The sequence below is a fragment of the Oncorhynchus mykiss genome, chromosome 15, assembly GCF_057628025.1.
Source record: "Oncorhynchus mykiss isolate SJ-2025 chromosome 15, ASM5762802v1, whole genome shotgun sequence".
Taxonomy (NCBI): domain Eukaryota; kingdom Metazoa; phylum Chordata; class Actinopteri; order Salmoniformes; family Salmonidae; genus Oncorhynchus; species Oncorhynchus mykiss.
In genome coordinates this window covers 32,803,211-32,829,482 of record NC_143036.1, presented here as the reverse complement: position 1 = coordinate 32,829,482, position 26,272 = coordinate 32,803,211, and the positions used below count along the sequence as shown (strand labels likewise).

General features: G+C 42.4%; 1 protein-coding gene across 6 annotated transcripts in view; it reads left to right on the top strand.

The window, feature by feature from the left end:
• Positions 1 to 26,272, top strand: part of sugct (succinyl-CoA:glutarate-CoA transferase) — a 162,176-nt gene that overhangs the window by 86,284 nt on the left and 49,620 nt on the right. For 3 of the 6 annotated variants that reach the window (XM_090199929.1, XM_090199928.1, XM_090199930.1), the window contains one exon: positions 3,979 to 5,007. The exons of the other annotated variants lie outside the window; for them this stretch is intronic. In XM_090199929.1, coding sequence (XP_090056055.1) covers positions 3,979 to 4,332 — 354 coding nt within the window. In that variant the 3' untranslated portion in view covers positions 4,333 to 5,007. Of the gene's footprint in view, positions 1 to 3,978; positions 5,008 to 26,272 lie in introns of those variants that run through there. 6 annotated transcript variants of the gene reach the window in all.

Below are 26,272 nucleotides of genomic sequence, written 5' to 3'. Positions count from 1 at the left end.
CTACTGGAAGGCTATTCTTTGTCTACACCCATTCAGCATTGTTCACACCCTCTTAAGCTTTAGCCCCACCCATCTCTTTAAGGGTTGATCTGCACGTTATGTCACAACAACAACAGTGAAGCACCCAAGCCAGCTAACGTTGGCTAGCTTGCAAGCTACTTCCAGACACAAATGAGAGAACAGCTAACTGACCATTTTACTCGCATTAGCTGAGCTGGTTAGACTGTTTTTACGGTATCCAGAGCATGGGTGATTGCAAGTGTGCTGCTGGCAACAATTTTTATTATTTTTTGCCAACGTTTACTGACACCGGCCATATTCAATGGGTGTTGATTATTTGTAAATTTGTCAGTTATTCTGCGCTCTGGCACTGATATCTGAGTAGATAGCCAGAGCAAATTTCCCAGCCACGTCTATCAACAGCTGTCTTGGTGACATTCTATTGAAATGCTTACTTGCATAGTGGAGTCCTTTTCTAAGACATGTAGCTAGCTAGCTAGGTAAACAATGAACCATAATCCAAATCATGATGTTACCTCTCTGCATGAATCTGCATAGTAGAGTATTTTAAGTATTACTTTCCGATACATTTAAAACAAAAAGTAGCGTTAGACAGGATAACCTAGACATAATAACCAGCTCAAATAGACAGAATCATGCTATATGGCAGACCAATCCAAACTCATCTCTCGGCATGTCCAGCTCACTCATTATCTCAGCCAATCATGGCTAGCGGGAAGGTTGCAGACTTTTTCTGTGGCTTAACCAACTAGGCTCGTAAATTAACAATTTAATTAGTATTTACAGATGGCATACAAGTTTGTTATTAAGGAACATGAAAGTTCACATGTTCTAGGAGGCATTACGTTCTAACGGCTCTCCTGTGATGCAGTGACCCTCGACATACGCCTAGTTTCCTGAAACAGGTCACATATGCTGAGCACTTATTGGCTGCTTTTCCTTCACCCTGCGGTCCAACTCATCCCAACCCATCTCATTGGGTTGAGGTCGGGTGACTGTGGAGGCCAGGTCATCTGATGCAACACTCCATCACTCTCCTTCTTGTTCAAATAGCCCTTACACAGCCTGGAGGTGTATTGGGTCATTATCCTGTTGAAAATCAAATGGTAGTCCCACTAAGCTCAAACCAGATGGGATGGCATATCACTGCAGAACGCTGTGGTAGACATGCTGGTTAAGTGGGCCTTGAATCCTAAATAAATCACTTACAGTGTCACCAGAAAAGCACCCTCACACCATCACACGACCTCCTCCATGCCTCTCGGTGGAAACCACACATGCGCAGATCATCCATTCATCTACTCTGCATATCACAAAGACACAGCGGTTGGAACCCAAAATTAAACATTTGGACTCATCAGACCAAAGGACAGATTTCTACTGGTCTAATGTCCATTGCTCCAGTTTTTTGGCCCAAGTCTTTTCTTCTTATCTGTGTCCTTTAGTAGTGGTTTCTTTGCAGCAATTCGACCATGAAGGCCTGATTCACGTAGTCTCCTCTGAAATGTTGATGTTGAGATGTCTGTTACTTGAACTCTGTGAAGCATTTATTTGAGCTGCAATTTGAGGCTGGTAACTCTACTGAACCTATCCTCTGCAGCAGAGGTAACTCTGGGTCTTCCTTTCCTGTGGTGGTCCTCATGAGAGCCAGTTTCATCATAGTGCTTGATGGTTTTTGCGAATGCATTGAAGAAACTTTCAAAGTTCTTGGAATTTTCCGGTTCGAATGACCTTCCTGTTTTAAAGTAATTATGGACTGTCGTTTCTCTTTGCTTATTTGAGCTGTTCTTTCCATAATATGGACTTGGTCTTTTACCAAATAGGACTATCTTCTGTGTGCCACAACTACCTTGTCACACCACAACTGATTGGCTCAAACGCATTAAGGAGGAAAGCAATTCCACAAATTCACTTTTAACAAGGCACACCTGTTAATTGAAATGCATTCCAGGTGACTACCTCATGGTAGCTGGTAGGGAGAATGCCAAGAGTACTATGCTGTCATCAAGGCAAAGGGTGGCTGCTTTGAAGAATCTGAAATATCAAATATTAGTTGATTTGTTGAACACTTTTTTTGGTTACTACATGATTCCAATTGTGTTATTTCATAGTTTTGATGTCTTCACTATTATTGTACAGTATCGAAATTAGTCAAAATAAAAAAATAAATTAATGTAAAATGCTTTATCACATGTTGCTTTACATGTCACGCTATCACATTAACTTCACAAAATCAAACCATTATAATTGAAGTAATAAAATGGTATGGGGATTTTAAATTAAATGGTACACTGTTCAGCTAAAATATGACCCCGTCTGGGATTTGAACGCTCAACCTTTGGATTGTGATACATTGCTCTTTCTGCTGTGGTACAAAGTCTAACATTTCCCTGCACATTCATTACTTATACTTTGGCACTCTTTTGCTATGTGCAGACATCCTGCACTGCTAATTTAGTTATCAGCTGTTTTGACTATTCTCTCATTGAATTAATCTACTTATTTCAGCAAGCTCGATTATGGTGATATGTAAACTATGAACAAGTATCTTACGTTCTATGAGAACCAAAGCGGTTTTCATGTTTGGTCACCTTCGCCTTTGGACAGACAATATCATATAGCTAATCAAAATAACTAGCTGGAGTTCTCAGTTTACTCGTTCCAACCATCAGTTTTAAAACGACAGCCAAATGTTTCACACTTACATTTTCCTCCCGATGTAGCATGTGTGCGATATCACATTGCTCATGTTCCATCTCAATAAATCATACATATGACACTATGTTTATGTATGGAAAAATGCCTGGCTATTGTGAGCTCAGTGGAACGTGGGTTGCTCTTACCTCTTCCACCAAAAGTCAGTGTTTCAAAGTGAAGCTGGTTATCGACCGACTCCCTGCCAGGACCAACACCAGGTTCCAGTCCTGGACAATATTTGATATTTCCTATGTACTGGCTCCATCGCATCAGGCTATAGGCCTAGATGTTGGACATTCACAAAATGGCTACCAGATGTGTCAATGGATGGAAAATGGGGTATTCTTATGCACGCAAGCAGACAAAAAGAGAAGGCTGACTTTTTTTTGTTGCTTTTGTTTCACTTTTTTTGTTTCACTTTTTTTTTATGATGCTCAACTCATTTGGGCTGTAAGCCTTGTCTGATTTATCCTCTCAGCAGCTCTTCCTGGACTGTGTTACGAGAAGAACAATCCATCAATCCATATTGACGTGTGTAGGCTCGCAGTAAAGGTCCAGACAACGCCGCATTGTACTGTAGTCATTACATGTCTTATATCCAACTGTCTAGAGAGCGGGTTTTTCATATATTTGATTCTACACACACCAGCCCTTTGCTAGTTCCCCCCGCCCCAAGCCGGAAAACATGTTTTCCACCACTTCCCATTTATCCCGTAAGCCCCACCCTCCCGAAACTTTCTAAGTTGCTCCCGCCATCTAAGGGCCAACATATTTTTTTTTTGTGGCCGTGCTGCCTGCCAACAGTAATCGTCTGATCGATTGACAGATTCAAAGAGCTATCAACTTGAAGTAACATAGTAGATTCAACGCAATTAATATTTACAGTGCATTCGGAAATTATTCAGACCCCCTTCATTTTTTTCCAAATTTTTGGTACATTAGCCTTATTTTAAAATGTATTCAATAATTTATCCTCAACCTACACATAATACCCCATAATTAAAAAGCACATTTATTAAAAATAAACAAAAATACCTTATTTACTGAAGTATTCAAACCATTTGCTATGAGACTCGAAATTGAGCACAGGTGCTGTCACGTTCTGACCTTAGTTCCTTTGTTATGTCTTTGTTTTAGGTTGGTCAGGGCGTGAGTTGGGGTGGGTATGGTTCTCAATCAGAGGCAGGTGTCGTTCGTTGTCTCTGATTGAGAATCATACTTAGGTAGCCTGTTTTCTCCATTTTGGTTGTGCTGCTGGAGCTGCCGGAGCCGCCCGTCTGTCCTGAGCTGCCGGAGCCGCCCGTCTGTCCTGAGCTGCCGGAGCCGCCCGTCTGTCCTGAGCTGCCGGAGCCGCCCGTCTGTCCTGAGCTGCCGGAGCCGCCCGTCAGTCAGGAGCTGCCGGAGCCTCCCGTCAGTCAGGAGCTGCCGGAATCGCCCGCCGGTCCAGCGCTGCCAGAATCTCCTGTCCAATCTCCCGCGGCAAGGGTCCCCAGTCCGAAGTCGGCCGCTCCCAAGGCGCCACTTAAATGGGCCGAGACTATGGTGGAGTGGGGTCCAAGTCCCGCGCAAGAGCCGCCACCGCGGACAGAGGCCCACCCAGACCCTCCCCTATAGGTTCAGGTTTTGTGGCCGAAGTCCGCACCTTTGGGGGGGGGGGGGACCTTTGTTCCTTTGTTGTGTCTTTGTTTGAGGTTGGTCAGGGCGTGAGTTGGGTTGGGTAGTCTGTTATTTTTTCTATGTGTTAGGCCTAGTATGGTTCTCAATCAGAGGCAGGTGTCGTTCGTTGTCTCTGATTGAGAATTATACTCAGGTAGCCTGTTTTCCCCATTTTGGTAGTGGGTGTTTAATTTTCTGTTTAGGGACATGGTTTACATTGTTAATCTTTCTGTGATGTTGTGTTAGAATACAATAATTATATTCCTCCAGTACATCCACATTTACATATTTTCCCCTTGGGTAGGAGGTAGCATCAACTGTATCAGTAGTGTATACCATGAGTGTCAAGGAATTTACTGTCTTAAAGCAGATCTTGGGAAACAACATTAGTCCTTCATTGAATGGGTTAAAAGCTCCAGTAATATCACCTTTCAACTGCAACGTCAGTATTTTCTTGCCATCTGTGGCGCTGTGTTGGCCATAGTTACAGAAGGAAACAAGTCCACAGTGATCCGTTTGAAGAATGTCTCATTTGAGTAGCACACATGAGTAATGACTTCAGAACTTTTGGGCTTCTGCTCGTATTTGTTTTGAAAGGAGCTGTGAAAATAAAGTGTAACTTTGACCATGCAAGTGTGTCTTAACCTGAGCGCTTGGTAACGCAATGTGACTGCTCGTTCACCATTATGATATAAGCCCTATGGATTGTCTTGACCTCTTGCTCACATTGCTCCGCATTTTGTATGACCTCCTAATGATACAGTGCCTTCAGAAAGTATTCATACCCCTTGACTTATTACACATTTTGTTGTGTTACAGCCTGAATTCAAAATGGATTCAAAAAATGTTTTCTAGACACAATACTCCATAATGACAAAGTGTTAGCAAATTTATTGAAAATTAAAAACATTTCTAATTTAAATAAGTATTCACAAATTCACCATGCTCATTTTTTTATTTATTTTTTATTGTATTTTTTTTACCCATCTACACTAGGTACCCTTCTTTGTGAGACATTGGAAGGCCTCCTTGGTCTTTGTGGTTGAATCTGTGTTTGAAATTAACATTTTGACTGAGGGACCTCACTGATAATTGTATGTGTGGGGTACAGAGATGAGGTAGTCTTTCAAAAATAATGTTAAACTATTATTTTACACAGTGAGTCCATGGAACTTATGTGAGTTGTTAAGCACATTTTTGCTCCTGAACTTATTTAGACTTGCCATAACAAAGTGGTTGAGTACTTATTGACATTTCAGCTTTTCATTTTAAATAATATATATATATATATATATATATATATATATATATATATATATATATATATATATATATATATATATATAAAACATGTAAACATAATTCCACTTTGCCATTATGGGGTATTGTGTGTAGTCCAGTAATGAAAACATTATACATTTAATCTATTTTAAATTCAGGCTGTAACACAACAAATTGTGGAGAAAGTCAAGGGGTGTGAATACGTTTCGAAGGCACTGTATGTTTCGGTTCACAAGCATAAAGAACAACACAGGGAGTCATTTGTGTATTATCCAAACAGCTGAAACTGACCCGATTAATGACACTAATGATGGACATCAATGCGTTGAGTAACAAGCCGCAACCAGTCATTCTTGCTGCCAAGATCAGTGTTGGACCTCACAGGATTTGTCTTCAAGCTTTGAAAATCAGCCATTCTGTTTGTACAAACGGATAACTAAGCTTTGTTTTTTTCTCCCTAGCCCTGCAGCAAATGTGGCCAAGATAATGAAACCCAAACGCTAATAATAAAAAGAAAAACACTCCAATTGCTTTGAATGTGTTACAGTCAATACATCTCAGGCAAATAACCTGAATGGCACGGCTCCCAGGGTGTTAGCTTTCCACATGATGTGTTGTTTTAGGACATGGCCACTTGAAGGATTGAAGCACAGACAGGGAGTGATGGGAGTTTTTGGGGAAAGCAGCGAAGCATCAGGGAAGGGTCTGGTGTGAATTAAACAGGAATTCCCGAGAACTGGATTTTCCAAAAACCAAATCCAAAGTCCTGACACTGATATTGTTGTATCGGGTTGCTTTTGATGAACTTAAAAATATAGATAAGGGCCACAATCAATCAGCAAAGGCTTATAGTGATAAGAATAAGGGAATCTGTTGAAGTAATTTGCAATGGAAATGTTATCTCGTCATGTTTTGTTGAACTCTGTAAACGTAAGCCCAGGAACTGACACTATGAATTGGATTTTGAAGGTCTAGTTTTTCTTATTGTGTTTGACAAGATGGAGTGCTTGAACTCCTCTTTCATTGTTTCACACTCTGTTATTCCTTTAGTCTCTGAGAGTATGTGAATGAGTGCCTCGTCGGTTCCAAACATTTGCTGTGATGGCTTTGAGCTTTAATACTGCTGGCTCCAGTGGCTGAAAGCTGGAGTGAATTAGATTGCAGTCAAGGGACCGTCCACTCGGCCAGCCTTCCATTCTCTTCCTCTCTCTGTGAGTCACCGTGTGAAAGACTCTTACCGGCCCTGAGAAGATAATTTGCCTGACGCCTCGCCGGAATATATATCCTCAGGATTTCCAGGAGAGGAAGAGACGAGGATGAGCAAATGAATGAAAGCATTAGAAAGGGAAAGGGGAAGATTTGACTTGTGTGCAACACAATGGAATCCACCCTGTGGTCATCCTTAATTAGCCCAAGCAGCTGCCTCCAGTAAAAAGAGTAAAACAGTTGTCTAATGGTGTTGTACTGGATAAAAAATAAAAAAAAGATAACTTCAATGTTCACTGCCACATTCTAGTAGTTGACAGGAACTGCAATGCGAAAGACCCTTTGCTTTTCATTCAAAGCACAGAGCAGGCCATTGTTTACAATTTTGGCTGGCCAGACATGGGTGCTTCAAACTCGACTGAGACAGGATTACAAAAGAAAAAGCATCTGCAAACAATAGAAATGCCATATTAAGGATACTTGGAATTTACACAGTGACCACCTCCCCGATACGGAAATAATTTATAACCACTTTCTTGTGGTGGGACATTTTATATGTCCAAGTAGTCCTGAAATGTCCCAGAATCCCGCTGGGGGAAAGGAGGGAAACGGTAAACTGTGCCCTGGAAGTAGACTTTGTGTGTCTTACCGGTGCTGTAATTGTCAAACCTTGGGGTGGAAGTCACACACATGCAAGCCCTGTGAGTGCTTTCACGCCTGCATTGAAAGACACAGGGATGCCCCTCTCTAATGGTTTTGCCCGCCCGTGCCTCCCCCACAAACACGCACTTGTCTTTCCCCTGTAGTGGAGGAAGGCTTTGCTTTAATGATCAAGGGTCGCTGGCTGTGTCATGGGCTTGTACAGCTGTGTGGGGTGGCCTTGCCATGAGCTACAGGTGAAGGCCATTCACCTGGGTTTCTCCCGTATCTTGGTAGCTTCCCTCCCATTCCTTCCTGTTCGCTCCCTACCTAAACATGGGTCCTCCTCCAGGTCAGCCACAGAGACACTTCCTGATCAATGCTCTGTGTGTGTGGGAAGCATCTTCATGAGAGATTACGACAGGGAGAGGTCCAAAGGAGGGAAGGCTGTTGCCTTTCAGAGGACATGAGCAAGATCAATTTATTGTGTGTGTCCCTGTCCCGTCCCTCTCACAGCTGGGTCACAGCACAGGAGAGACGGAAGCCGAGAGCCCTAAGGGAAGGGATTGAGAACAAACACTCATACACGTACGCACGCGAGAAGGATGGTCATGGTCACAGCGGCGGGGGCTTAATGATGCCCTGTGTGAATGCTAAGGGTCAGTTGGCTAACCTCTCTGGCATGGTCAGTGGTGGGAGGGAAACCATTGACGAGGTCTTTAAGGTCACAAGATCATTAGCATTTTAGCGCTCATCAGAACAGATTTCAGACTGAAAGGCATGGTCATGAAGCTGTAGTAATTCCAAAATGGGAAATGGATGGGACGTCTCTCTGTCTGTTGGTCTGTCTATTTGCCTAGCTTGCTCACTCACTCACTTACTCACTCACTCACTCACTCACTCAAAAGGTTATTCTGCTGTCCCCATAGGATACCCCTTTTTGGTTCCAGATAGAGCCCTTTGGGGTCCCATGTAGAACCCTCTGTGGAAAGGGCTTCTACACTATATATACAAAGGTCTGTGGATACTTCTTCAAATTAGTTGATTTGGCTAGTTCAGCCACACCCGTAGCTGACAGGTGTAAAAAAAATCAAGCACACAGCCATGAAATCCCCATAGACAAATATTGGCAGTAGAATGGCCTTACTGAAGAGCTCAGTGACTTTCAGCGTGCCACCGACATAGGATGCCACCTTTCCAACAAGTCAGTTAGTCAAATTTCTGCCCTGCTAGAGCTGCACCTGTCAACTGTAAGTGCTGTTATTGTGAAGTGGATATGTATAGGAGCAACAAGAGCTCAGCCGCGAACTGGTAGGCCACACAAGCTCAAAGAACGGGACTGCCGAGTGCTGAAGCACGTAGCGTGTAAAAATTGTCTGTCCTCGTGTTGCAACACTCACTACCGAGTTCCAAACTGCCTCTGGAAGCAACGTCAGCCCAATAACTGTTCTTTGGGAGCTTCATGAAATGGGTTTCCAAGGTCAAGCAGCCTCTCACAAGCCTAAGATCACCATGTCCAATGCCAAACGTTGTCTGGATTATTGTACAGCACTCCGCCATTGGACTCTGGAACAGTGGAAATGCATTCTCTGGAGTGATGAATCCCGTTTCACCATCTGACAGTCAGACGGGCAAATCTGGGTTTGACGGGCAAATCTGGGTTTGACGGGCAAATCTGGGTTTGGCGGATGCCAGGAGAACGCTACCTGTCCGAATGCATACTGTAGTGCCAAATGTAACGTTTGGTGGAGGAGGAATAATGGTCTGGGGCTGTGTTTTCCTGGTTCAGGCTCCTTAGTTTCAGTGAAGGTAAATCTTAACGCTACAGCATACAATTAAATTCTAGACGATTCTGTGCTTCCAACTTTGTGACCAAACAGTTTGGGGAAGGACCTTTCCTGTTTCAGCATGACAATGCCCCCGTGCGTGCACAAAGCGAGAACCATACAGAAATGGTTTGTCGAGATCGGTGTGGAAGAATTTGACTGGCCTGCACAGACCCCTGACCTCAACTCCATCGAATACCTTTGGGATTAATTGAAACACCGACTGCGAGCCAGGCCTAATCGTCCAACATCAGTGCTCGACCTCACTAATGCTCTTGTGGCTGAACGGAAGCAAGTCCTCACAGAGATGTGCCAACATCTAATGGAAAACTTTCCCAGAAGGAGGCTGTTATAGCAGCAAAGGGAGGACCAACTCCATATTTCTTACCCTAATTTTGGAATTTGATGTTCAACGAGCAGGTGTACACATACTTTTGGTCATCAACTTTACATGGAACCAAAAAGGGATATCAAAAGGGTTTTTTCTAGGAGTGCAGGCAAGTTCAAATCATATCAAATCAAACTTTACTTGTCACATGCGCCGAATACAACAAGTGTAGACCTTACCGTGAAATGCTTATTTTCAAGCCTTTTACTGACAGTGCAGTTCAAGAAGAAGTTCAATGTGCAAGTTGTTTTTTAAGCTCTCAAAGATGTTTAGACCATGCATGTGTAAGCAATGGTTAAGTGCCGGTGTATTCTGGACTATTGCAGAGGGCATTTGTTTATAAATGGGCTTCTCCGCTCTGGTGTTCATGAGAGCTGTCCTTGAACGACCTTCAGACGGCATTTCCTTGCCATCGCTTGTTATTTTTCATGACTGTTTTTCAGGGCACCTGGGAAACATTTGGCAGCTCCAACAAACATCTGTTTGAATTTTTGGGGAAAAAAACATCCCTCTTTTGGAAGTACTCCTCGGCTTCAGACATCAAAACCGTTAGGGAGTGACGTGGAATTTATTGACTCGTATCACAGTTTTCTCCTTCCACTGTGAGACTCTGATGCTAGGCTGTTTTTTTCTCGTGTCAATATTAAATATTCAATCCCTGGCAAGCCCCCCAAAATTAGAGAGTAAAAATGTGCTTAACAATTCACATAATAAGTTGTATTTAATGTGATTTTTGAATGGCTAATTTATCTGTAAGTTCTCTCAGTCGAGCAGTGAATTTCAAACACAGATTCAACCACAAAGACCAGGGAGGTTTTCCAATGCCTCTCAAAGAAGGGCATCTATTGGTAGATGGGTAGACATTTTGAAAGCAGACATTGAATACAGTGCTTCCGTTTTTCCACATTTTGTTACATTAGCCATATTCTAAAATGGATTAAATAAATAAAACATTTCTCATCAATCTACACACAATACCCCATAATGACAAAGCAAAACAGGTTTTTAGACATTTTTGCAAATGTATTAAAAGTAAAAAAAACAGATACCTTATTTACATAAGTATTCAGACCCTTTGCTTCGAAATTGAGCTCAGGTGCATCCTGTTTGCATTGATCATCCTTGATGTATCTACAACTTCATTGGTGTCCACCTTTGGTAAATTCAGTTGATTGGACATGATTTAGAAAGGCAAACACCTGTCTATATAAGGTCCCACAGTGGACAGTGCATGTCAGAGCAAAAACCAAGCTTTGAGGTCGAAGGAATTGTCTGTAGATCGAGGCACACCTACTTTTTATTTTTCTTATACCCCAATAGCCAGATGCCGCTCTGGTCTGGTGGAAGTGTCGTCGGCCCGGCCGACTGGCCGGTACTCTGCAGGGATCCCTCCCCAAACGGGTCTCCCCCTTGCCTGGAGTACGGAGCTAGTAGGATGCTCCTGGATGATTTGGGGGATGTTCATGTTCTCGACCCAACCAAACACCCATGGAGATATGTCACTCACCGGGGATCCAGAGGTTCCGGCGCCTTCTTCCCTTGGTGCTTCGGATTCGAGATTGGATCCAGAAGTTCCTGCTCCTTAATCCTCTGTTCTGTCTCCTTCTCCCGTGGCTTCTAACTCGGATTCAGATCCTAATAGTTCCCACCCTCATCAGACCATGAGGCTGCCTGAGAGACTTGCCCATTCATCATCCACAGTGGATACTGCAGCTTGCTTTGGTCCATCGGGCCCCATTGCCCTCCGGTCCTTGAGGGGTTTGCGAAACCACTCGAGGCAAAATAACTGCTGGTCCTCCTCAGGCATTGCACCAGCTGTCGTCATCGGCAGCTCTTTTGTAAGAAACAACTTGGTTCCTGGGGCAAAAACCCTGTGCTACCCAGGAGCACGAGTACAGGACATTACAAGGCTGCTTCCGAACCTTTCACAACAGGGAGCTGATGCTGTCATAGTTCATGTGGGGTCAAACAACCTCAGGACTGTTAGCTCATAACTTCTGAAAATTGATTTTAAAGAACTGATTCGAGAACTGAACGAATCCAAAAAATGGCCAACCATTTCAAGTCCAGTTCCATCGTTGGGTTTGTGATCATGGAATATTGTGTGTAAATGGTGAAAAAAGTAATATATGTAATCCATTTTTAATTCAAATGTGGGATATTTCAAGGGGTATTATTACTTTCTGAAGGCACTGCAAATGTCAAGATTAAACAGTTGTGCTCTGGAATGATAGTATTCAATATTTATATACAATTGAAGTTTACACACACTTAGGTTGGAGTCATTAAAACTTGTTTTTCATCCACTCCACAAATTTCTCGTTAAGAAACTATAGTTTTGGCAAGTCGGTCAGGATTTCTACTTTGTGCATGACACAAGTAATTTTTCCAACAATTGTTGACAGACTGATTCATTCACTGTATCACAATTCCAGTGGGTCAGAAGTTTACATTCACTAAGTTGACTGTGCCTTTAAACAGCTTGAACAATTCCAGAAATTAATGTCATGGATTTAGAAGCATCAGCTATGTTTGAGTCAATTGGAGGTGTACCTGTGGATTTATTTCAAGGCCTACCTTCAAACTCAGTGCCACTTTGCTTGACATCATGGGAAAAACAAAAGAAATCAGCCAAGACCTCAGAAAAAACAATGTAGACCTCGATAAGTCTGGTTCGTCCTTGGGAGCAATTTCCAAATGCCTGAAGGTACCACGTTAATCTGTACAAACAATATAATGCAAGTATAATCACCATGGTACCACACAGCCGTCATACCGCTCAGGAAGGAGACGCATTCTGTCTCCTACAGATGAACGTACTTTGGTGCGAAAAGTGCAAATCAATCCTAGAACAACAGCAAAGGACCTTGTGAAGATGCTGGAGGAAACATGCACAAAAGTATCTATATCCACAGTAAAACAAGTCCTATATCGACATGAAAGGCCACTCAGCAAGGAAGATGCCACTGCTCCAAAACCGCCTTAAAAAAAAGCCAGACTACGGTTGGCAACTGCACATGGGGACAAAGATTGTACTTTTTGGAGAAATGTCCTCTGGTTTGATGAAACAAAAATCGAACTGTTTGGCCGTAATGACCATTCTTATGTTTGGAGGAAAAAGTAGGAGGCTTGCAAGCCGAAGAACACCATCCCAACCGTGAAGCACGGGGGTGGCAACATCATGTTGTGGGGTGCTTTGCTGCAGGAGGGACTGGTGCACTTCACAAAATAGATGGCATCATGAGGAGGGGAAATTATGTGGAGCTATTAAAGCAACATCTCAAGACATCAGTCAGGAAGTTAAAGCTTGGTCGCCAATGGGTCTTCCAAATGGACATTGACCCAAAGCATACTTCCAAAGTTATGGCTTAAGGACAATAAAGTCAAGGTATTGGTGTTTCCATTTCAAACCCTGACCTCAATCCTATGTAAAAATTTGTGGGCAGAACTGAAAAAGCGTGTCCGAGCAGGGAGGCCTATAAACCTGAGTCAGTTACACCAGCTCTGTCAAGAGGAATGAGACAAAATTATTAAGTGCTTGTAGTTCATGGAATTATGCCAAATTTTTGCTTTGGAAATTCCTCCCCAAGAGCAATATCAAACACACACTGATTCAATATTCCAAGTTTGAATATAAACTACACTTTTAGAAAAAAAGGTGCCATCTAGAACCTAAAAGGGTTCTTCGGTTGTCCACCCTTTGAAGAACCCCTTTTGGTTCCAGGTATAACCCTTTCCACAGAGGGTTTTACCTGGAACCCAAAAGGATTCTACCTGGAACCATGAAAGGTTATTTTATGTGGACAGCGAAAGAACCCTTTTGAGTGTAGGCTACAATATGACTGGATAAAAGACTACTCTTCTTGGTAGTCAATACATTATTCAACTTGTTTATCATCCCTCAGGATCATATACATTCTAAATCAAAGTATTGCTATCCCATTGTTTTTATTAGACAATGTAATTATGCAATTTTAACCACTTCTGGTCCGTGACCCATATTCTGATCCACTCTGCTGGTAAATGGGAAGTGACTGAACTGGTTGTTTTCTTTGAAACATAGTTGATATTTAGATGTAATCTGTCTTCCTGTCCATAGAGGTCCCCTGTGCTCTTGCGGATGCAGCTTTTTCCCAATGGAGCTGCAATCAGAATGGGTGCAACTGCTCAGTGACGTGTAAAAGGAAAAGGTTGCAATGCAGAATATTGGCTGTAAACAAGGACATTTATGCTTTTGATTATTTTATTATTTTATGGCCATGCAGATGCATCGACAGTTATAGATTTTGTGTGACACTTTTGCAGGGGTGAATCAGATTTACGTTCTTTCCGGTACAAGGCTTCTACGTTTTGTACATTTTTCAGTGGGTCTAATCATGGAATTACATAGAATCCTTGTTAATTTCGAATGGTGGTCTATTAGGCCTAGTAAAGATATTTTTAATGTGACACAAACACAACTACGCTGTGGTGGCAGCGTAGCCTAGTGGTTAGAGTGTTTGACTAGTAACCAAAAGGTTGCTAGATCAAATCCCAGAGCTGACAAGGTAAAAATCTGTCATTCTGCCCCTGAACAAGGCAGATAACCCCCTGTTCCTAGGCCTTAACTGACTTGCCTAGTTAAATAAAGGTAAAAAAAAAAATCTGTCATGATGTTTTCATCTGACTGACAAATAATCACTTCAAAAGGCTCTCCTGTTGGCTAACTGCGCACATTTGGCCACTAACAAAATAATTCCAGCATCCAAACAGCACAACTTGATGAATGGAAATGAACATATCTAAAAGAGTAATGGCATTTGGTGATTGTCATTTGGCCCACTACACTTGTAGCCAGAATTGATGCACATCTCCGCCTTGGCAAAAGTTTGTCTAGTTTTGATTTACAACTAACGTGAAATCAACCAACAATTTCACCCTGTCATTGGGTTTAAGTAAAAAATATTAAATTTCCTTACGTTCATGACTTTTTGCTAATCCAATCAGTTTTCCACGTTGATTCAACATCATCACATAGATTTATTTTGGTTGAAATGACATGAAAACAATGTTGATTCAACCAGTTTTTACCCAGTGGAATGTTAGTGTTCTCGTTGAACCACAATGCAAATTGGAGGGTAATACCACCCATTTCCAAGTCAATTTGCAAACTTTCATGCAGCTGACATACGGCAATTTTAAATAATGGTGTAACTGCCTTTAGTTTTCTTGCCATTTGTTTTAATTATTGTGATAGGCACACATTTTACAAGTACGCCGTACCGCCACTATTTATTTTGCCAGGTGCCGGACCGGACCATTCCAGTTTACTTTCACCCTTGCACTTATGCAAACTTTCCCAGGGTCATAATTTGGCATGAGCAGCAGGAAAGAATGCAGAGTCCAATTAAGGCTGACACTGGTGGTGGTGCCAGAGACGGTCACAACTTCCAGAGAGCTCTGGACAACATATCTGTGGCCTGTCTCGGCCCTCTTTGATCGGCCGCCCATCGGCCGCCCATCCATGCCCTCGCTTAATCGAATGGTAACCGTAACCTCCGCCAATCACGTTCGGTCCATCTGTCCCCATGAACCTCAGAACAGCCCCTAAAAGGGCTACCTCCCTACTGTGGCTTATGATGACTAGGGACCACCAAGTCCCTTGCTTTAAGACTACTCCTCAATTATGATGTTGTTTCTGGACACCAAATCCTAAAATTGTTAATGATGAGGATCTCAACAGTCATGCACCGATAAAGGAGTCTGAGGAGAAGGGTTGTCTCTTTTTGTTATGACTAATAGAACACACCAAACAACACAAGTCTACTCATGACAAAAACAAAGTGTGCAGGAATGGGAACTTCCCAGGAGGTTGGTTGAGGGTTGTCAATGACTAATGGTGTTGTGTCATGTTGTTTATGCAGAACAATGCACCAGAGAGAAATGAGAGAAGACTTGAGATGAGGTAAATGTAGTAACCTCACAACACTAATAGATTCAGCAACAATTAAAGATTCCGTCAAATAGCAAAAAAGTGACGGACGTATTGTGTTGGTACAAACCTACATTTTAGATTTTTCTGTGACCCAGCAAAAGAGGGTTGTTAAAACTAAGAATTGACCCAAGATGAATTGCAGTGGGTCCAGAGCCACCATTTGGAAAACTGAAACAAACGACAGCAATGAATATGAGATATCCTGGATATCCATCCAGTGGCAGTGAGAAGACTGGGAGGTGTGGTGGCACGTTCCCACTCCGAATGACCTGGCTGGCATTCCTCCCTTCATCTGATTCGTTGGTTAATCTGATTGGTTGGAGAAGAGCTGGATGTACGTCTGAGGGAATCCCTCTTCGAGCTGCCTGTGGCACCCTGTGGACCATCCTCAACACTGGGATTGTATTTTAATATCTTTATTTATTAATATAATATCATCCAGACTGCAGGAATCACAATACAATAAAATCCCACATTTTAACCAAAATTAAACATTTCCGGTGGCCACTGGAAATGGTATTGTTTTGTCAAATTATGTTGATCGTGTACAGTTGTTAGTTTGGTTGTTGCAACATTGCAACCAGCTTTTTGCAGGGCTGTGTTTTACAGGTGTAAATAACAAGAGGTATAATCTGAAAAGTTTAATTTGAAAATTAGGGAGGTTTGACTGAAGGAAAACATCTTGAGATATCATTGAGGCTAGTGTGTTTTGTGAAGCTTGGTGCACTTCAATGCTCTCCTCTAAGTATTGATGTGTAAAGGTATGTTGTGGCTTCATATTGATGTTGTGGCTTTAAAGGGTTGATGGAAAAATCAAACCATGTAGACAGTGGGTTGAAATCAGTTATCAATAAATAGACTTGTGAAGTGTTGCTGCATTAAATCAAATCAAAATCAAATTTATTTATATAGCCCTTCGTACATCAGCTAATATCTCAAAGTGCTGTACAGAAACCCAGCCTAAAACCCCCAAACAGCAAGCAAGGTGTAGAAGCACGGTGGCTAGGAAAAACTCCCTAGAAAGGCCAAAACCTAGGAAGAAACCTAGAGAGGAACCAGGCTATGTGGGGTGGCCAGTCCTCTTCTGGCTGTGCCGGGTGGAGATAATAACAGAACATGGCCAAGAAGTTCAAATGTTCATAAAAGACCAGCATGGTCGAATAATAATAAGGCAGAACATTTGAAACTGGAGCAGCAGCACGGCCAGGTGGACTGGGGACAGCAAGGAGTCATCATGTCAGGTAGTCCTGGGGCATGGTCCAAGGGCTCAGGTCCTCAGAGAGAGAGAAAGAAAGAGAGAAGGAGAGAATTAGAGAATGCACACTTAGATTCACACAGGACACCGATTAGGACAGGAGAAGTACTCCAGACATAACAAACTGACCCCAGCCCCCCGACACATAAACTACTGCAGCATAAATACTGGAGGGGTCAGGAGACACTGTGGCCCCCATCCGAGGACACCCCCGGACAGGGCCAAACAGGAAGGATATAACCCCACCCACTTTGCCAAAGCACAGCCCCCACACCACTAGAGGGATATCTTCAACCACCAACTTACCATCCTGAGACAAGGCTGAGTATAGCCCACAAAGATCTCCGCCATGGCACAACCCAAGGGGGGGCGCCAACCCAGACAGGATGACCACATCAGTGAATCAACCAACTCAGGTGACGCACCCCTTCCAGGGACGGCATGAGAGAGCCCCAGTAAGCCAGTGACTCAGCCCCTGTAATAGGGTTAGAGGCAGAGAATCCCAGTGGAAAGAGGGGAACCGGCCAGGCAGAGACAGCAAGGGCGGTTCGTTGCTCCAGAGCCTTTCCGTTCACCTTCCCATTAGAATAGCAATGTAACTATTTGGTACCTGTAAAACAGAAAACAACAATAATGCAGTGTTTATTTTTGCCTCGTGACCCTTTCATAATGATTTTTTTTTTATTTTACCTCCGATCCACTGAGCTATATTTCAACAACAAGAACGATAATGCCACAGTGCACCACAGTACATTGTCATAATGAAATTTTAACCATGTGTAATGAAAGAAAGAGCACAGTTATGTTTAGATGAATAAATTATATTCAATCAATTATTGAACGACGACAGTGAAGTATTCATAACTAAGTTACAGATCCTAAAAATGAAGTGTTAAATGTGTATGTGTTTCTTGGCACATTCCAAACCTATATACTGCAGTTTCCCATCTGTCCTTATAGTCATCTTCAGACTAAGCCACACTCTCTCTGTCCTTAATGTTTGCGATCTGGGAGATGAATCTTACACGAGCCACGAGCACTTAGAAGCCTGGCACGTGTGCCTTCCGCATCCCATGGGATCTGATCCGTCTGCTCTGAGAGACTGAGGCCAACTCGCCTACTCACAGGTCCCGTCAGGTCAATGTCCTATCACTCAGTGGCACCACACAGACAACGTTCTGTGACCAGACGATGCACCACTTCTCCTCGCGAACCTCTGAGTTCAAGCAGACACACCAGCATATTTTGACTGTACAGATGTAGATTCATTTTCTGGAAGGGAAAATCAAGTCTACAATTTCAATGTGGAATTACAAACTTCCTAAGCCTTTATAAACCTGAAATACACTACAAGTTTTAAATGTCCTGCATTGCAGGAAAGTTCTCCTGCAACAGGGTGATCAAATTAAGATCCTACATCTGCACATTATGTTATTGTGGTGGCTGGTGGCATTGGAGGATGTAAATGGAGGGAATGACTTTGAAGAGGTCATTTTAGTATACACTTGAGGGCAATGCTTTAGAATAAGTTACTCGATATTGTGTAACTTACTTGGTAGGAGTGGAGTAGCTAGCTAGCTACCTACTAGGGAGTCCAGTGGCAACGGAGCTCAAACTTGATCTCTTGAGTCCTACTACAGAGAAGCCATAGACGACGGGAACGGTGAATGCACAAGACACTATGCTACTACCTACCTGCCCCAAGACTTTAACTGCATTTTATCATAATCATCTCTCTCTGCGTTGGTTAGTGGAGAGCTTTGCCATGGTGTGGGCACTGAGGCGGACACCCATTGAGAGAGGAACAATCAGAGGCCCCCAGAACGACGGGACAGGACAAGAAAAGAAGTGGAGGGTCTGGATCTATTTTCAGAGCAAGAACAGAGGCTACCCTGTCACAAGCTCCTCCATGCGGACAGCAACATTGAAACGGGGCCCTGAGCAAACAGTGACAGAAGTGTGGTCAGTCTCCCCGCCAGAGCCATGTGTATCTCTCTCTCTCTCTCTCATCAGCCATGGTACTGCTCATTCTGGAAGGCATGAAGAGCTTTTACAAATACCAGAAAGAGAAGTTGGACAAATGAGCCTTGTAACAACAGTTAATGTAATAACTTAAAAAATATATACAGTACCAGTCAAAAGTTTGGACACACCTACTCATTCAAGAGTTTTTCTTTATTTCTACATGGTAGAATACTAGTGAATACATCAAAACTTTGAAATAACACATATAGAATCATGTAGTAACCAAAGAAGTGTTAAACAAATCAAAATACATTTTATATTCTTCAAAGTAGCCACCCTGTGCCTTTGCACACTCTTGGCATTCTCTCAACCAGCTTGACCTGGAATGCTTTTCCAACAGTATTGAAGGAGTTCCCACATATGCTGAGCACTTGTTGGCTGCTTTTCCTTCACTCTGCAGTTCAACTGGTTTGAAGTTGGGAGAGTGAAGCACTGCATCACTCTCCTTCTTGGTCAATTAGCCCTTACACAGTCTGGCGGTGTTTTTGGTCATTGTCCTGTGGAAAAACAAATGATAGTCCCACGAAGCGCAAACCAGATGGGATGGTGTATCGCTGCAGAATGCTGTGGGGAACATGCTGGTTAAGTGTGACTTGAATTCTAAATAAATCACTGACAGTGTCACAAGCAAAGCACCCACACACCATCACACCTCCTCCTCCATGCTTCACGGTGGGAACCTCACATGCGGAGATCATCCATTCACCTACTCTGCGTCTCACAAGGACACGGCGGTTGTCAAAGGACAGATTTCCACCGTTCTAATGACCATTGCTCATGTCTATTGGCCCAAGCAAGTCTCTACTTCGTATTGGTGTCCTTTAGTAGTGGTTTCTTTGCAGCATTTCGACCATGAAGGCCTGATTCACGCAGTCGCCTCTGAACAGTTGATGTTGAGATGTGTCTGTTACTTGAACTCTGTGAAGCATTTATTTGGGCTGCAATCTGAGGTGCAGATAACTGTAATGAACTTATCCTCTGCAGCAGAGGTAACTCTGGCGGTCCTCATGAGAGCCAATTTCATCATAGCGCTTGATGGTTTTTGCGACTGCAGTTGAAGAAACTTTCAATGTTCTTGAAATGTTCTGGATTGACTGACCTTCATGTCTTAAAGTAATGATGGACTGACGCTTCTTTTAGCTTATTTGAGCTGTTCTTGCCATTATATGTACTTGGTCTTTCACCAAATAGGGCTATCTTCTGTATACCACCCCTACATTGTCACAACACAACTGATTGGCTCAAACACATTAAGAAGGAAACAAATTCCACAAATTAACTTAAGGCACACCTGTTAATTGAAATGCATTCCAGGTGACTACCTCATGAAGCTGGTTGAGATAATGCTAAGAGTGTGCAAAGCTGTCATCAAGGCAATGGGTGTCTACTATGAAGAATCTGAAATATAAAATACATTTTTTTAGTTAAAACATGATTCCATATATGTCTTCACTATTATTCTACAATGTAGAAAATTGTAAAAATAAAGAAAAATCCTTGAATGAGTAGGTGTGTCCAAACTTTTGACTGGTACTGTCATAACTTTTAGATTTTTTAATGTAATTAAACCTGTTAAAGTATTAACTTGCCGGTTAACGTAATAAAATGTTGAATGGTTAATGCAATACTTTATTACAATAAGCACACATGACCACACATGCATATAATATGTTATTACATTATCAGGTGAATAATAACTTGTTTTTAATTAATACATTAACCGGTGTTATCATATCTACTGTTGTTACATTCTCTGCCTCGGCCTGAGAGGCCGACTGTTTACTTCAAATGGAGTCTGAGGACTTGGGCAAGTTCATGCTCTAATTATCAAATTGCGTTATCTGGCTTCGTGCTTTGCTGGCCACATGACATTTGTTTCCTGGGCCCTAGGTTGCCTGGGTAGCTTGATTGAATGGTATTGGTGTGGCAGCCCTTTGTTCGATATCGGTCACTCCAAAGAATGTCACCTTCTCCTACTTCTGACGATACCCCCTATCCTCTTTGTTTTGGGTAGAGAAACACAGAGATTAATAGCCAAAATTGCATAGACCACACAGTTAGTCACCAGATATCCTGCAACTGAGGCACAATTTTCACCAGACAACCAGTTTGATATCAGTGGGTGTTCTAGTGTTGCCGTTCTGTTATTCCAAGATAATTCCTCACTCCAAATGGAAGTGGCAGCAGAGTAGTCTTGGCAATATACCAGTAAGCTCGTAAAAATTCTAAATGTATTCATGACGTTGAACACTTCTCACATTGTAACTTTTGAGTTCAAGTGAATATCAAACCATAACATAATGCTGTTGGGACAGCCTTTTCCTTTAATCCTTAACCACAAGCACACACTCAATTTCAAAGAGAGAGCCCGGGGAAGCACGTTGTGCAACGCTACAGTTCCCCACACTGGGTTTTCTTGGGGCATTGCCGAAAACGAGGAAGGGCTATGCGATAAAAGTAAAAGTTTTGGGAATTGATCCACGGCCTTAAATAGTAGGCACTCCTGATATAGCATTTAGCCTTCGCGCTATAGGTGCAGTTCTTTTTCATCAAACTGTGTGCTGTGCAACAGATGTGGGTCTCGACTCGACTGCCAACATCGATCTTCCCTCCAGGCCCTCTGGTTGTACTCCAACTGATCCTGGAGATTTCTGAAGTCGTTATTCAAACATCGTTAATGGCACTTCAAAAGATATAACAGAAATGTATCTCCACTATATCTGAATCAAAATCAGATCTTACATCTGGTACAATATCCAGCAATTAGTTATGTTTGATTGATCTGTGCACCGGACTTGTAGTATTTTGTAACATATCGTGAACGCGGGCAGGATCAGCTAATGCAAATGTGAAACAAAGCGTGAGTGTGTCACCCAGAGCCAACTGAGTGAAGCAGGTCTCGACGTGATTGGATAGCTCCTGCCCGAGGGGCCCTTCATTCACATGGAGTCGGTGACTGACAGTGTGTCCACCTGTGACACAATACTCCCAAAGTCGAGCGTCATACCAGACCCAGGCTGTCCGCGAACACCCCTTTGTCCAAAAATACATGGTTTATATGAGGATAAACCTCTCAGCATTCATTCATTCAAAAAGGTCATCCATTCAGGGTACATCAAAGCTCTCTCCTGGTGATAGACTTTACTTAACTTTCAACTCTGGGAGCTTCTCTATACAGGGAATGGCAGCGGTGGCCACTTTTTTTACAGGCAGGTGAAATATGAAAGAATTTCAAAACATGGTTATACTCCGGTGAGGTCAGACAAGGAGGAGGAAACTCCAGGGGAGCGACATTGAGCTATAGTTTCAAACAGAGCTCTGAACCGTATCTGGGTCATTTTCATCTCCTGTCCTCACATCACCTCCACAAACCGCCTCACCATCCCTTGCTCAATCAATCCATTAAATGGGCTATTGACTTGAGCCAGGATGCGGCACAAATAATAAGGTCTGTGCGTGTGTTTCTGTGTGTGTTTATGGGGCTGGTCGATACTGGTTGTGTGTGCGTGCGTGCGTGCGTGCGTGCGTGCATGCAATTGTGTGAGAGAATGAGTGAGTGTGAAACCGTTTTCTCTGAAAGATTGATGCTTTGCTGTGAGTTTGCCAGATATGAAGGGCAGGCTTTCAGGAGGCCTTCTATGTTTATGTGCAGAGACAAACGAAGACATACCGCTTGGACAGCATTCTGTTCTCACTTAGACTTAATCTGAGTTGACCACAGAGTTTTGCTCTGTCCACAGTCAAGCCACAGGAATTTGAGAAATGATTGTGGATTACGAGCATAACATGATCCATGAGAATTATTTTGGTGGCAGAAGTCAAAAGGGTTCTCATGGATATACACTCCCCTCCATATGTATTTGGACAGTGAAGCTAAAAAAAAAACATTTGGCTCATATATTTCCAGTTGCGTGTATTCATGGTTGCCAATGGAAGCCAGGCTTCGCCAAAAGATTGACGAAAAAAAAAGAAAAAAACATTGAATAATTTATCTTTTGTCTCTCTGTTTCATAAATGCCCTTAAATTCGCAAGACTTTAGAATGTACATCAGCGGAGAAAGCATTTGAGCAAACGAAACAGCACCCTTCTGTCTCTGTATGTGTAGTGTATCTATCTGGTGCTGGCTGGTCAGAAAGAGTATGAGATTATTGCCGCCCGTAGCATTGAATGCAAGGGAAGCCAGTGAGTATTTGGCATCCCTTGATAAAATGTTTAAAAAATAATAGCCAATCAGCATTGAGCTAAACTGAGTGAGGTCAGCTGTGAATGGTCCTGGCACACCAAAAAAAAGTGTCAAGGGAAGCCCGTTTGGATTTGGCTTCAGACCAATCACATCATAAGACAAACATCATTATTGACTGAAGAAAAGTTGTTGCATTTCGTTGTGTTGTCCTCCGGTGGCTAGCTTGCTAGCTAAAATTGTCCCTTTGCTAAATTCGCCATGGAAGGAGATAGGGATTTCGACTTGGTTTTACTTAATTCTCATTACTGGCCAATGGTTATAATGGTGATTCTGATCCAACCATAAATTCATAAACGGTGCCCCTGGTCTGAAAGGATGGAAGTTCAACATGTAGCTAGATGTAGTATGCTTAGCTAGCTGGCCTGGCATATCGTTGCCTATGAAAGAAAGTTAGGCTAGCGAGCAAGTATTTTAGCCAGGTAACCTAGGACAACAAAACTCAAAAGTGACAGAGGTTTAAATGGTTTAGGCAACATGAAAAGTGGAGGATGGCATGTTTTTTCTACTTGCAGGCACACACACACAAAGAAATCAGTACAATGGACTGCCACATACAGTGCCTTGCGAAAGTATTCGGCCCCCTTGAACTTTGCGACCTTTTGCCACATTTCAGGCTTCAAACATAAAGATATAAAACTTTATTTTTTTGTGAAGAATCAACAACAAGTGGGACACAATCATGAAGTGGAAGGACATTTATTGGATATTTCAAACTTTTTTAACAAATCAAAAACTGAAAAATTGGGCGTGCAAAATTATTCAGCCCCCTTAAGTTAATACTTTGTAGCGCCACCTTTTGCTGCGATTACAGCTGTAAGTCGCTTGGGGTATGTCTCTATCAGTTTTGCACATCGAGAGACTGAATTTTTTTCCCATTCCTCCTTGCAAAACAGCTCGCGCTCAGTGAGGTTGGATTGAGAGCATTTGTGAACAGCAGTTTTCAGTTCTTTCCACAGATTCTCGATTGGATTCAGGTCTGGACTTTGACTTGGCCATTCTAACACCTGGATATGTTTATTTTTGAACCATTCCATTGTAGATTTTGCTTTATGTTTTGGATCATTGTCTTTTGCAGACTCCATCAGGTTTTCTTCCAGAATGGTCCTGTATTTGGCTCCATCCATCTTCCCATCAATTTTAACCATCATCCCTGTCCCTGCTGAAGAAAAGCAGGCCCAAACCATGATGCTGCCACCACCATGTTTGACAGTGGGGATGGTGTGTTCAGGGTGATGAGCTGTGTTGCTTTTACGTCAAACATAACATCTTGCATTGTTGCCAAAAAGTTCAATTTTGGTTTCATCTGACCAGAGCACCTTCTTCCACATGTTTGGTGTGTCTCCCAGGTGGCTTGTGGCAAACTTTAAACGACACTTTTTATGGATATCTTTAAGAAATGGCTTTCTTCTTGCCACTCTTCCATAAAGGCCAGATTTGTGCAATATACGACTGATTGTTGTCCTATGGACAGAGTCTCCCACCTCAGCTGTAGATCTCTGCAGTTCATCCAGAGTGATCATGGGCCTCTTGGCTGCATCTCTGATCAGTCTTCTCCTTGTATGAGCTGAAAGTTTAGAGGGACGGCCAGGTCTTGGTAGATTTGCAGTGGTCTGATACTCCTTCCATTTCAATATTATCGCTTGCACAGTGCTCCTTGGGATGTTTAAAGCTTGGGAAATGTTTTTGTATCCAAATCCGGCTTTAAACTTCTTCACAACAGTATCTCGGACCTGCCTGGTGTGTTCCTTGTTCTTCATGATGCTCTCTGCGCTTTTAACGGACCTCTGAGACTATCACAGTGCAGGTGCATTTATACAGAGACTTGATTACACACAGGTGGATTGTATTTATCATCATTAGTCATTTAGGTTAACATTGGATCATTCAGAGATCCTCACTGAACTTCTGGAGAGAGTTTGCTGCACTGAAAGTAAAGGGGCTGAATAATTTTGCACGCCCAATTTTTCAGTTTTTGAGTGGTTAAAAAAGTTTGAAATATCCAATAAATGTCGTTCCACTTCATGATTGTGTCCCACTTGTTGTTGATTCTTCACAAAAAAATACAGTTTTATATCTTTATGTTTGAAGCCTGAAATGTGTCAAAAGGTCGCAAAGTTCAAGGGGGCCGAATACTTTCGCAAGGCACTGTATTTAGTTTACATTGATTGGACTAAATATATTTTGGGGTATCTTTTAGTTGTCACTGTATTAGATTCAGCATAGCTGATAAGATGATGTTGAAATGGTGCTGGAATAGTGGAGACAGCTCCTGTTGTCTTTGTGACTTGCGGTAACTCTCTGTGCTTCTAAATCAAAAGTTGTTTTGTAGTCCAAAAATGTCGGAATCAATACCTTGCTTAACCATGCTGTTGGTCGTTTAGCTGTTTTCGGGCTGACCCCAATTAGTCGACTGGTCGATTGTTTAGTCGACTGGTCGATTGTTTAGTCGTTAGGCTGTTGGTCGACCAAGATGGTTTTAGTCAAGCACTAACAACTATATATAGAGTACCAGTCAAAAGTTTGGATACACCTACTCATTCAAGGGTTTTTCTTAATGTTTTACTTTTTTCTACATTGTGAAATAATAGTGAAGACATTAAAACTTTGAAATAACATGTAGTAACCAAAAAAGTGTTAAACAAATCCTAATATATTTTATATTTCAGATTCTTCAAAGTAGCCATCCTTTGCCTTGATGACAGCTTTGCACACTCTTGGCATTCTCTCAACCAGCTTCATGAGGTAGTTACCTGGAATGCATTTCAATTAACAGGTGTGCCTTGTTAAAAGTTCATATGTGGAATTTTGTTCCTTAATGAGTTTGAGCCAATCAGTTGTGTTGTGACAGGGTAGGGGTGGTATACTGAAGATAGCCCTATTTGGTAAAAGACCAAGTCCATATTATGTCAAGAACAGCTCAAATAAGCAAAGAGAAACAATAGTCCATCATCACTTTAAGACATGAAGGTCAGTCAATATGGAACGTTTCAAGTACTTTGAACGTTTCTTCAAGTGCAGTCGCAAAAACCATCAAGCGCTATGATGAAACTGGCTCTCATG